General features: G+C 42.7%; 1 protein-coding gene across 7 annotated transcripts in view; it reads left to right on the top strand.

The window, feature by feature from the left end:
- Nucleotides 1-13,578, top strand: part of Vrk1 (VRK serine/threonine kinase 1) — a 91,244-nt gene that overhangs the window by 52,075 nt on the left and 25,591 nt on the right. For all 7 annotated transcript variants that reach the window (XM_008825650.3, XM_017796234.2, XM_008825648.2 and 4 more), the window contains 7 exons: nt 1,475-1,544; nt 2,487-2,574; nt 6,123-6,231; nt 6,359-6,451; nt 8,762-8,894; nt 9,956-10,076; nt 10,486-10,544. In XM_008825650.3, coding sequence (XP_008823872.1) covers nt 1,475-1,544; nt 2,487-2,574; nt 6,123-6,231; nt 6,359-6,451; nt 8,762-8,894; nt 9,956-10,076; nt 10,486-10,544 — 673 coding nt within the window. The remainder of the gene's footprint in view (nt 1-1,474; nt 1,545-2,486; nt 2,575-6,122; nt 6,232-6,358; nt 6,452-8,761; nt 8,895-9,955; nt 10,077-10,485; nt 10,545-13,578) is intronic.

Below are 13,578 nucleotides of genomic sequence, written 5' to 3'. Positions count from 1 at the left end.
GCTTGGTCACTGGCTTGAAAGAGCCCCCCCATGTATCTGACCCTGATGCTGCTAGGAAAGGAGTCACTGGTGTGGGTGAGGCTGTTGCTGAGCACACAGATCAGAGGCTTGCCATTAATACTTCAGTACACCTCCCTGTTCCTGTGTAAGGGCTTGATGGCATGCTGACCCCTTGTGTACACTTCCGAGGATCATTGTAACCCCTAAGGCAAACTGTGTTTAGATTATGATCCCCTTTCTGATTACCTGTTCATTCATAACTAGGTACTGTTTGACTGCAGGTGAGCAGTCTTTCTGTAAGCAAGCACTGTAACTGCAGATACCCATTGTTAGAATTTCCGTACTTTGGAGATAATAGGATATATGCAATGAAGGTTTTTCTTGATACTTCAAGATTGAAATTAACTTCTGCAGTAACTGAGGGTGTCTTCAAATGAGGGAAAAGTGAATGTATTTGAAGTATTTGGAAGAGGCATCTCCAATGGCCAAAAAGTTCATTTTCATGTTATCTCTGTTAAGGTAATGAGTCTCATTTGCCAGCTCTTCGAATGAGCTGTTGAGCCTTGAACTCCAGCCATGCAGGTTTTCTAACCAAAATAATTTACTTATATTAGTTTAGAATTGTTTGCTTCCATATTTGAAGTTGTCACCCTTTAAACTAATATAAAATATCCAACGGTAATACACACTACCCCGTTTCAGTCAGACAACACTCATCTTTTAAAAAGTCCACGAGACTGTAAGCTGTTTCTCCCTCATATAGTAAACGAGCTAAACTCTGTGCATTGTCATCTCTTCTTGTGTGCAGAACCTGTTTGTGTGTGCTTCTTTGCAGATGATGAAAATTGTTAATATCCCTTGAAACAGGAAATGAATCTTGTCCAGTAAAGATGGGCAAATTGTTATTTAGCTCATTTCTTTTTGACTTAAAAAAAGTTGTAGGATTCTTTGGTCTGAAAAACAGAGGAATCAGGAAGAAAAGGTTATAGTTGTGCCTTCTTGCTGTGGAATTCCAGAATGCATTTCTGTCAGTTCTGATAACCAGTGGAGCCCTGATAAGCAGCAGGAAGGAACGGGCTTCTGTCTTTAATTAGTTTAAGCAGGTATTGAAGTTTTATTAAATCTCAGAAATATCTTGTAGCCCCTTGGTGATACACTTAACATGGTTGCTGGCCTTTGCTTAAAGGAAAGCTTAATAAAGATGAAAATTAGTTTAAACGTTTCCCTAAACTTCTTTCTGCAAAGGCTGAACTATAGATCTGATTTTGTATAATTTATCACGTATGAAAATTGAGCTTAAAAGAAGAGAGATTATTGTGAGAACATCTAGAATATGTCCATGGATTTGAATTTAATCTTAATAGTTTATAAACTTAAGCATCAAAATTACATTGTTTTGAAAGAAAAATTGAATTTATTCTGTTTTGAAGGTTCACTGAAAATAACTAATTTTAATTGATTCTTACACTTTAAGGAACCCAGTGACAATGGACCTCTTTTTACTGAATTAAAGTTCTACCAGCGAGCTGCTAAACCAGAGCAAAGTAAGAGTACACTAAACATGTTTATAATTTGAAAATGAACACTTTGTTTTGTATAAGCCAAGGTTAGAACATCGTGTCATGTGCTTCTGTTATGTTTTGCTTTGTAAGTAAATCCCATTTAAATGCTGTTCATGTAGCAGTTCTGGTTTCTTTATGGACTCGTTGACATAAAATAAGGATCTGCAGTGACAGGTGACCTGGAAGTGCTGTGAAGTAGCCTGACCCATGAGTTTGATTCAAGGTTTAGCTAAATCCTGGAGCACTCAGCTGGGGCAAGCACCTTGGCAGATAGAGCCTGCAGGCTGGGGGAGAGCAGACCCTGGCTGGCTGCTCTGTCCCGCCTGGCTTCCCCCAATTTGAGGATCTAAAACTTCTTGTAGGATGGGAGCAGTGCTTCTTCTGCTTCTAGATCTTGATTTGCAAGGCGAAGAAGACATAAAAATTGAAGGGCAAGCCAGATGTGGTGGCACAGGCCTTTAGTTCCAGCACTTAGAGGCAGAGGCAGGTGGATCTCTGTGAGTTCAAGGCCAGCCTGGTTTACATAGTTCCAGGCCAGCTGAGACTACAGGGAGACCCTGTCTCAAAAAGACCCCCATACACAATCGAAGAGCAAAGCCCCACATGTATAAATATGGGGTAAGAAGTGAGTAAGAAGTGAGTTGTCTTGTGGAAGGAAGCGAGCATTTACATAACTAGATCAACTGCACCTGGTGCTTTTCACAAATTTCAGATTTCAAAGATGGTTAAAGGCAGGATATCAGTTTTTGTCGGTTGATTAAAATTTTTTATTGTACTGGCTGCGGGTTATACTATGGTCTTCCTGTTTTATGAATAAAGGTATTTTTGTTGCATATATAAGTACATTCTGCTGTTAATAACTTCTTTTGAAATTGCTGCTTGTATCCAGCAGTTGATATCACAAACCTCTGTTTTAACTTACAGTTCAGAAATGGATTCGTGCCCATAAATTGAAGTACCTTGGTGTTCCTAAGTATTGGGGATCTGGTCTACATGAAAAAAATGGAAAAAGGTAAATCTGTATTTTGGACATTTCCTGTCCAGTTGGTGTAGTCAAGAATTACTTGCTGAGTACCCACAATACCTACAGGTCTGCTGTTAGAAGGGACGGGGGGAAGGGGAGCGAGGAGGGCTGTCCGAGTCCTTCTGTGGAACAGTGTCAACTGACTGGAATCCTGCTGACAAATAGAAGTGTTGTGTCGCATCCCCCCTCCCCCCCCCCAATGCACAAGAGTCCTTAGGATTCCTTTGATATTTCATGTTAAATGCCTAATCTGCCTGCCTATGGAAGTGAGAATCAAGGACTTGTCTAGGTAGAGGAACACACATTTAGAGACCACATTCCCGAAACGTGAGAGGAAAAATAGGTGCTAGCTTGTATGATCTCTGCCTCTTAGAGGTCTTAGGAGTTGGAGTTGGAGAAAACCCCTGATATTTTTATGCAAAAATCTGTGTCTGAAATATCTGAATGAACGTATTAAACTTAGTGGTAGGAAAGGTGTGAGCCCCAGGCTTGGACTGCGGTTAGAGGCTACAGCAGGTGAAGGAAAGCTTTGCCATGACTATCTTAAGCAGTTTCAGGGGCCCAGGTTCCTTGCCTAGGCTATCTAGCCTGGCCTCAACTCGCTGTGTAGCCCAGGCTGGCCTTGAACTCGGTCCTCTGTCATAACCCTCCTGAGTGCTGGCTTTCATGGGTGCATTACTGCTCCTGACTTGCCTGGCACCTTTGCCCTCATCGTGGTTTATCTCTCTGGTAGTTCTCCTTTGCGTATTATCAGTTACTGCTCCACTTTGATACCTCACTGTGCAGACATGGTGTTCAGTAACAGAAGAATCAGCATCCTGTAAGTTTTCCTTTCCTAGCAGGGCCCTTTCTTGGAGTCCCGTAGACTTCTGTAGACTTCTCTAATGGTTTCTTGGTCAGATTTAATTCTCATTTATTTATTTATTTATTTTTATTATATGTGATGACTGTGTTGCCTGCATGTGTATAAGTGCACCCTTGCCCTGCAGTGCCCAAACCAAACTGGTGCTCTGATGGGGAAGACCTGAGACCGGGGCAGCCACTGTGAAGGTGCGCAGCGTTATTTACTTGAGGTCCACATACCTTTTGGAGAGTGTGACTCCTTGAAACCATGTGTACCATTTTGTTACAGTTTTGCTGGAACAGATTTGCTGTGAGATGACCAGAGCCTGAGAGAGGCAGTGGGCAGAAGGCTGGCTGTCTTCCAAGGGCACTACTAGAAGGAACCTGAGGGTTCCAGAGTACAGTGACTACAGCTGCAGGGTCCCCCCTGCGTCTGGGTGCACTGCTTGCCAGTGCCGGCCTTACCTCTCAGCCCATTCCTTCTGTAAACTAAGGTGGTTAGACTTCTTTCCTTCAAAGGAGCACGTGACTCAGACTAGTCACGTATGAAGTATTGATACTTAAGCTGAAGCTCTTAAGAATAAACAGTGTCTAGAAAATAAGATTATTACTCCAGCCTCCTCCCCTGCCAGAAATCCTTACCTTTCCCTGTCACCCATTTGGGGAGGGTGGGTAGGTGGGTGGGTAGGTAGGTAGGTAGGTAGCTTAGAACAGTACTAGGATTTAAGAAATATTTGCTGTTACAGTTTTGAAATCATTTATACTGATTCATGTTTTCCTGTTACTTGAAGCATTTTTGCCGGGTCCTTAGAAGAGCATGCATCAAAGGCCCTGCTGTACAGGAGTTACTCAAATACAGCTTTCTTTTTGCTACTCAGCCATATGCCTCTTTCTAGGAGGATGTGATAATAGTTTGTATTCAGTTTATAGAATCATGCTTCAGTTGTTTGTAATTTTAAAATGGTGAGATTAAGGGATTGTTTAGAGTTACTGGCGGGGTGATCTGTGCATGAAGACAAGGAACTGCTTAATGTGATTTATTAATACACCCTATGTTGAATTAAGCAGTTGGTGCTTAACCCTCTTTCAAACTGTCAGCAGAGGTTATATTTTTGTTACTCATATATTATTATAATAATTAGATGCATAACTTTTGTAAAAGCAAACATGTATGTGTGTCCTGGTCTCATCTCTCAACTTTTCAAAACCTGCTCTACCAAGGGAATCAGGAAGTCAAATGACTGCCTCTTCATTATTTTAGAGGTCAGAGGAACAGGAAATCTTAAGGAATGAATAACTTTTGTTTCCAACAGATTGTATGCTTGAGACATAATAACTTTACCTCTAGACATTAATATTATTTTATTCATTAAAAGATGTATAGATAGAATCTCTTAACTCTCTTCCAATTCAGCCATGGATAGGATCCTAATTTTTGTATTTATTATGCCGTCTTAGTATTAGCTGACTTTTCTTCGCTTGTAAGTCACCCTGTTGTACAGTTGTCATAAAAGCCTGCACTCTAAGTGGGATTTTGGGGTTTTGCTGATGTTTATCTGTGTGTGTAGTATGATGGTTACAAGCATAGTCCTACCCAAATTACAGCCTTCTCTGTAAGAGAGGAAGTGCTGTGAGGGGAAGGGCATTGGCAGCGTCTGCAGTGCGCAGAGCAGGCGTTCAGCATGCACGGGTACTGACACTGTGCCTCAGGGCCTCATTCCTCCTGGAATATGATCTTATATTTGTCTTGGCTTTTTTTCCGTTTTGAAGATTTAACTAGAAAAGCTGGCATTTGAAATACTGTTGAAGATAAAAGTGGTCCTCAGAGGGAAAGCTGAGCAGTGTCCCTGCATCAGTGCACTGTCTCCAGATTCGAGAACTGGAGAACCTAGGGAAGAGGAGACCCCACTTCCTAGTTTGCCTCTCTAGAAATCATGGCCCCGTGAAGTAGCAGCCACTAGCTGTGGCTGCTCAATGGCAAAGTCAGAAGTCTTCACCTCTCTCAGACGCTGCTTTTCCAAACCTTCGCCCTTGAGTGTTAATTTGAACAACTTAACTGAATAACTGTATTAAATGCAGCTATTAAGGCATCTCTTGACAGTCTGTAATTTTTTAAATATTTATTATTTTTATTTTATGTGTATGAGTATATTGCCTGCATGTATGTGAGTGCACCTGTGTTGTGCAGTGCCGTGGAGGTCAGAAGAGGACTTCAGATTCCCCTGGAACTGGAGTCAAGGTTTGTAGCTGCCATGTGGGTGCTGGGAATCGAACCCGGGTCCTCTGCAAGAGCAGTCAGTGCTCTTAACCTCTGAGCCACCTCTCCAGCCCCCCAGTCTGTGTTTTAATGGAATGTTCATGATGCTGAGATACACCTTAGACATAGAGCAGCATAGTTATCAGAAGGGAGGTACCAAGCTTTGTGGAGTGCCAGCATGCTCACTGTGATAGGCTGAGCTCAGGAAGGGGCCTGGAGGTCAGAGGCAGGACAGACACACAGAACTCTGCCTTCTCCAGATCTCTGGTGGGGAGAAATGCATACAGTGTGTGTACTTAGTTCTTCTTTTCCCCCTTTTAGAGTCCTGTCTTGCTAAACATTAACTTGAAGTAATTAATCTGAAGAGAGCATACTCATTGCAAGTATGTTTTCCCTAGTGCTGTTTCCCTCACTGGTTTTTCTCGTTTGTCTTTAGTTACAGGTTTATGATAATGGATCGCTTTGGGAGTGACCTTCAGAAAATATATGAAGCAAATGCCAAAAGGTTTTCTCGGAAAACTGTCTTGCAGCTCAGCTTAAGAATTGTATGTGAGCTATGCTGTTCTTACTTTTAAAAAATGTTCTTAATTCAGCCAAGGCTGGTTTTGCTGAATCTAGTCCTCTGCTGGTTGTGTCAGGTACTGCATTCACTTGTTTGTGCTGTGTTCACAGCTGGACATCCTGGAATACATCCATGAGCATGAGTATGTGCACGGGGACATCAAGGCTTCCAACCTGCTCCTGAGCTGCAAGAACCCCGACCAGGTCGCCACAGCTTTCGTTTCTGCCCTTTAAAACGTGTTTGAACAGATAGGGTTATTTTGAACTCTTGAACCCATGTGGAAGTTTGACTTTTTGAAGTAGATATGGTAAAATAGTATCTCTTACTGACATTTTTGTGTAGTTACCATTCTACATTTGTGTTGTAATTTGCTGGCACTTTTATCAAGTTGGCTACTTTGCCTTAAATAATATTCAGAAGAAGTGCTTGTGTTACAAAATGAATTTCAAATAGCTGTTTGGGGGTGGAAGCTTAAAATTATATAGTACACCAGTGAATTAGGTTTGCCTGTCTGCTTTGTCACTTTTAAAATTTCCTTTGTTCAAGAAATCCATCAAATCTAAGTGTTCTGTTACTTGGAAAATTTGGTCTTTAACGTGTTGATTATTCAAATCAATTGGTTTACAGAAATATCTGAACTGTCTAAATTTGTATATCCTTAGTGATGAGAATTCAGATGAGGTTTTTTTTTTTTCCAGTTTCTTACATTGCCTTTGTCATTTTTACTGTTTAAGGAGAAAAGTCAGTGTTAGATACCTTGGGTTAGTTTAGTTGGAATGGAACGACCATACAAGTTTCTTAATAGCCATTTCCGTGATTCTTGTGAAAGTAAGCTTTAGTTGACAGGCACAGGTGAGCCACTGGACTTAATGTTGATTCTTACTTCCTACTTACTCTTATATAAGAAGGAAGGTTTAAACATGGTCAGTGTGTGGGGTGCTTGACTTTGTGCAGTGACTTGTCAGCATTTGGTGTACTTGCTGCTCCTTTCTTTCTTAGCCACCTCCTGCTTAGATCTTTCTTTTCCTTTTGGTCGCCTCCTTTTTTTGTCGTAGTGCGTTTACTACCCTATGTCAGCCGTGGTGGCTGGAAGGGTCTCTTTGTGCAGCAGAAGAAAGCCGCTGTGTAGTAGGCTGCTGGTGAGCTCAGTGGGCCGGGCTTCAGCTCAGCTCAGTGCTTCCCAGCCATCGTAGTGGGAACACCACTAACCTGATTAGTGAGGCCCCATTAATTGATGCGGTCAGACTGTGTATAATGCTATAGAAATCCAGCTCATACTGGCTTGCACTTGACTGAAAGCATGTGGCTTCTGTTTTCTTGCAGCAGTATGCAGCTCTGTTGCCTTTTGGGCATGTTCTTTCCATGGGACTACTCTTCAAGTATGAATCCATCCTTATGGGTTACATACCTTATGTTCAAATCATGCCACACATTTCACTTGTGCTAGAGAAGTAATTTTTGGTTGTTACATAGAAGCCCAACATTAATGTATGATAATTAGAACATCAGGCACATGCTCACAGGTATTCCTGCAGCCATTATTTCCTAAGTAGGGTTAGTGTTGAAGACGTGACTAATACGCAGGACTGAAAATGCAGGTGACAGCCTCATCCAGGAGTTCTGACCATTGGGATGACCCTTGTTTTTATGAAGTAAACAGGCGCCTGTTTCACAAGCCAAGAAGGAAGGAGTAGGAGACCGCTGTGCGCGCCACAGTGCCTGTCTTGCTTCTCTGTGGAAAGTGTACCGCTAGTTCAAGTGCAGTCTGTTCTAGATGCTGTAAGAAAAGTGTCAAATCTGCAAGCCTTGCATAGGAGACAAGGTTAATCACAACATGAGCACACGTAGGGACATGTATGAAGTTAAATAATATTGTAAGGACTACAGCTTCATTGTCATGTAATATACTTAGTAAAAGTCAAAAGACTCGGTGTGAGAGTACACACCTTTAATTCCAGCACTTGGGAACCAGAAGGAGGTAGATCTGTTTGAGTTCCAGGCCAGCCAGAGCAACGTGGTGAGATCTTATCTTAAAAAAAAAAAAAAAAAAAAAAAAAAAAAAAAAGTTGGGTGGGAGGGTTGGTTACAGCTCAGTAGTAGAGTGAGACCCTGAGTTAGTTAGACTCAGGGAGAATAAATAAGTTTTGTTGTTTGTTTATTTGTTTGAGACAGGGTCTCCTTGTAGCCGTAACTGACCTGGAACTCACTATGTGGACCATGCTGGCCTTGATCTCAGATCCACCTGCCTCTGTCTCCACCACCACACCCAACATGGCTCTTGTTTATCCTATGGGGAATTTTAGGTTCAGTTCTTAGCACTGCCTAAAACAAAATAATCAGAATTGAGTATTTGCTATTGTGTGCATTTTGGATTTAACTTGTTTGGAGAGCTGCTGGTTGCCCTCATAGGTGAATTCACCTCCACTGGCAGTTTTTGATTTCTCTACTTTCAATTAATAAACCTGCATTGATTTTTTTTTTTTGTCTTTAATTTGGTACTTGGGAATTTATAGGTGTACTTGGTAGACTATGGCCTTGCTTATCGGTACTGCCCAGAGGGAGTTCATAAAGAATACAAAGAAGATCCCAAAAGATGTCACGATGGCACTATTGAGTTCACCAGCATTGATGCGCATAATGGCGTGGGTATGTCCGTGGTACTGCTCATGTTTCTAGCTGACTTCTATAGATTTGAGTATGCTAAATTAAGAATTGAAGAGGGAAAGTGGGGCAGAGAAGGAGAGCAGAGGTTCACTTCTAACCCCTGTACTTGAGAAGGTGCCCTGTGTACGCCCCACCCTTCATGGCTAACTGCCCTGGTGTAGGGGTGAGGCAGTCCATTCAGCTGCAGCGAGGACTTCCTTTTGGACTTCCATAGCTTAATTTAAATGTTGCCTTGCTGCCCCCCCCCCCAGTTTTTTATGTAGCTGTAGCTTTATAACAGGTAGCTTTTATTTTGTCACCTATAACTTAGTCATTTTCTCTGTGCCGGAACATTCACACATGTGCTTAGTCACAGGGAAGTTGGGGAACTTTTTTTTTCCAGTTTGGTGTTTTGAGAGAGGGTCTCTCTGTACCCCCAGCTGGCCTAGAACTACAGAGATCTGCCTGCTTCTGCTTCCTGACTGCTGGGACAGCACCCAGTCTTTTTTTTTTTTTTTTTAATATCCATTATTTTTATTTTATGTGTATGGGTGTATTGCCTGCATGTAGGTAAGTGCACCCATGTCATGCAATGCCAGTGGAGGACAGAAGAGGCTGTCGGATCCCCTGGAACTGGAGTTACTGAGAGTTGTTAGTTGCCATGTGGGTGCTGGGATTCGAACCCAGGTCTTCTGCAAGAACAGTCAGTGTTCTTAACCGCTGAGCTCTCTCTCCAGCCCAACACCCAAATCTTACAGTATATATGCAACATTGTTAATGTCTCCAAGTTTTCTGAAGACAATATTAAATGTGAGGTGATTTTATAGTTTGTTTCTTACACTAATATTAATTTGAAATCGTAAGGTTTACCAATTTGGGTTTTAAAGTCAGTTACTAGTTGAAGGTAAGATTTCTTTTATACAGCCTAATGTTCAATATTTTTATTACACAGTCAAATTTTTGTGATGCAAAAGAGATGTGTGGACTGCTGTATCTTGTAGCTTTATATGTACTTGACATTATATAGAAGCTGTTTATTCTACTTAATCTTCTTTTATTTGTAGCCCCATCAAGACGTGGTGATCTGGAAATACTTGGCTATTGCATGATCCAGTGGCTTAGTGGCCATCTTCCTTGGGAGGATAACTTGAAAGATCCTAATTATGTTAGAGATTCCAAAATTAGGTAAAGGACAACTTACATTATTTTGGGCAAGGTCATAGGGCAAAAGTTTTTTGTCAGAATTTCTTGGCAGGAACTATAGAGTTGTCTTGTTTTCTAGGGTTTTTATTATTTTTTTTGAAAACTGGCATTGCCTCTCTGCCTCTCTGCCCCAGCCTCCTGAATGCCAGTGTCACCGTCACAGTCACCATCTCAGACTCAGAACTCTAGTTTTAAGTGATGGTCACGTAGAAGTAAGGAGGGTGTGTGAAACAGCACAGTTCTTTGGAGTTTGCCCAGTTTACTTTAGAAGAATGTCTGCAAGTAACTCAGGGCGACACAGTGCTGCTTCATGGGATGTGTGCTGTGACTTGGTGATCACAGCCTGTGACATCCAGCTTCAAACAACACATTCTTCTTTAATTTTTAACAGATACAGAGAAAATGTTGCAGATTTGATGGAGAAATGCTTTCCTGAGAAAAACAAGCCAGGTAGGGAAGACTTCTTTGTCCTTCATAGAGATTCTGTTTTCAGGGAGGAGAAAGGTGTGGTGTCCTCAAACTGCCCGTGGACAGTGAGCGTGTGCTCGTTGTTGTAGGGTGCGCTCTCTTCAAAAAGGTGGTTTGGCACCTGTGCTGTGGGTAAGCTCTGTTTAATTATTGTTGCTTTTAGGAAAGAAAACAGTTTGTTGTCTTTCAGCTAGTGCTTGTGGAGGTTCTGTTGTATACCAGAGGCTGCTGTAGGCACTGTGGATGCATCGGGACCGGAACACAGATGGACCCTGACCCCTGTCCTCAGGAAGCTAGTACTCCAGTTGGGAGCCATAGATAGTAAATGACTGAATTCTGTAACACATTGTATTAATAGTCCTGCGGAAGCTAAGAATACAGGGAATGCGGTTGGGAGTGAGGATGGCTGAGGATAGGGAGGAGAACTGACATTTCCCCTGGTGACCAAGGACAGCCGAGGAGAGGACACTGAGGCAGTTGAAGGAAGGAAGTGGGAGTGAGCTGTGTGGCGTCTGGGAAGAGTTGCTGGAGCACGCATAACTGTCCTTTTTGGTCATGAGGATATTGGCTTGTGCTTTGAACATGAGTTTACAGCTCTGGTTTCTGGTGCCAGGGCAGACTCCTGAGGGGTGCATGACAGGTTCGGGGGCTACTGTTGTAATCCCAATGATAGACATTTCAGGCTTTGCTTGTTCTTTTCTGGGTCCCTACCCTTCTTCCTGCTGTTCAGTGTTGCAACCAGCCTCTTACACTGAGAGGCAGAGGAGGGTTTCTCAGAATCGCCCTTCGTTCTTTTGCCAGTCATCATCCCTCCAGTCTGATCAGTGAATCCCTGGCTTAACTCTGATACCAGAGATTTTGTTTGTGATATATGTGAGCATGGAGTCATATGGTGAATGAAATGGGTAAAAATCCTGCCTTCGTGAAGTTCAGATCTACTTCTATCCTCAGTTGAGTGACCCAGCTCCTCAATTGTTGGTGTTTAACAGCAGGGTATTCCTGTCTGCTACACTAGCACACCACTGTTCATGTGTCCACTGTTCATGTATCCACTGCTCATGTATCCTGTCTGCCATACTAGCACACCACTGTTCATGTGTCCACTGTTCATGTATCCACTGTTCATGTATCCTGTCTGCCACACTAGCACACCACTGTTCATGTATCCTGTCTGCCACACTAGCACACCACTGTTCATGTGTCCTGTTGGAGGCCTACCCTTTTCACCTGCACTTTGCCAGTCACACCTGCAGGTGTGTAGTTGACTTTTGTTCATGTCTGAGAAGGAGAAGCTCTTTCTGAACATTTGTCCTCAGGTGACCCAGCAGCCTATCTTGAGAGGACTTTTCCTTTATGTGTGTCTTCCAGTGCCTCCTTCATCATAGGTCAGGTGTGGGTTCTCTTCAGTTGTTCTGTCCGTTGTGCAGCTCTGTCTTTCATTGACTGTCTGGCAGTCTGGTGGTTTTAACTACCCAGTGCTGTTTTTCTGTAAACTCGACTTTGCTCTTCTTGACTCCTTGCATTTTTGTTTAACTTTTAGAATCACCGTGTCAGTGTCACACATGCAGTCTGCCCTGTGTTTGCTGGACATTGGTGTTGAAGTGACTCAGATTGCTGCCACCTTTATACCGTTGAGTCTTTGCACCACTGACATGGAGCATCCTTCATTAAATTCTTTCTTGAAGTCTCTCAGTTGTATTTTAGTCTTTGTAGAAATCTTTCTTTCATTACAGTCACATTAGATAATTGATACTTTTGTATTCTAAATGATATGGCTTTTAAATTTTCATTATATGCTAGTATACAGGGATAGGATAGATTTTTATGTGTTCTACCTTGTACATTGTACCGTGCCATGTGCTCCTATTTGTTTTAGTGGCTTTGTAGAGTCTGTAGGAATTCCTTCTTTGTTCTTCCTCCCCCTACCCCCCATCTTCTCCATCCCCTCCCTCCCCTCAGTGCTCTCCAGGGTCCCCAGATAACCTCGGCTGGTCTCGAGCTTGTTCTTCTCCTGCCCCAGCTTCCCAAGAGCTGGGATTGCAGGTATGCACCCTCATGACCAGTCTGCTTGCACAGGACTTGACACAGTCTCTCCACTTTGCCCCTTCTGTCTTTTGCTTCATTCCCCACCTTGCGCTGGCTGAAAGCGTGCATGCTGTTCTGCTGCCAGACTAGAGAGTGGCCAAGTGGTCATCCTTGCTGTTCTCTTCTCATCAGAGGGAAGGTTTCTGATATTTTGGCAGGTACACTGATGTTCGTTTCAGGTGTTTTATACATCCCTTTTATCAGTTTAAGAAAATGCAAGTTTGAGATTTTTAGAAAATATTTTTATCTTACATATGTGTTTACCTGCATGTATGTATGTGTGCCTTGTGTATGTCTGATGCCCTTGGAGGCCAGAAGAGGATGACAGAGTCCTTGTCACTGGACTCACAGGCAGTTGTTAGCTGCTATGTGGGTGCTGGGAACTGAGCCTTTACAAGAGCAGCAAGCCTCTTACTGTTGAGCTGTCTCTCCAGCCCTGGGATTTTTTCCCCTCTTTTACGTCCCAAGTATCCAGAACGATGCCTGGCATATAGTGACACTTAAAAATTTAAATCAGCCATACTTTGAAGCCTATACTAATTTGGTCAAAGGGCCATAAAGGACAGATTTTGCTCCTTGCCCTCCTAGGTCGACTAAGTTCCAGGGGACTATGAGCATCTCTCATAATGTAGCTGGTGAGTCACCTGTCCTCTTGATCAAGGAGGCTGTGGTGACCCCACCAGATGGACTTGAACCACAGTGTCCAGTCTACAAAGAGGAGGGTCAACACAGAGGAATCATTTCCTCCATGCTTCCAAGCGAAGCCAGCTATGGTCGAGCAGGACCTTTGACTTATCTTCACATAGATGGAACTGGTAAAAAAAAAAAAAGGAGCCAGGGGCTCCTCCCAAGCCCATGAGACCCCTGAGGAACAGATCCCTCATACGACCTTAAGAGTAAAAATAAATTGGTTTATCTGGGCCAATTGTAA

Source organism: Nannospalax galili, unplaced genomic scaffold, assembly GCF_000622305.1.
Source record: "Nannospalax galili isolate Female #2095 unplaced genomic scaffold, S.galili_v1.0 scaffold188, whole genome shotgun sequence".
NCBI lineage: Eukaryota > Metazoa > Chordata > Mammalia > Rodentia > Spalacidae > Nannospalax > Nannospalax galili.
The sequence above is the reverse complement of the archived record's forward strand: the minus strand, read 5'-3'. Positions and strand labels throughout refer to the sequence as shown.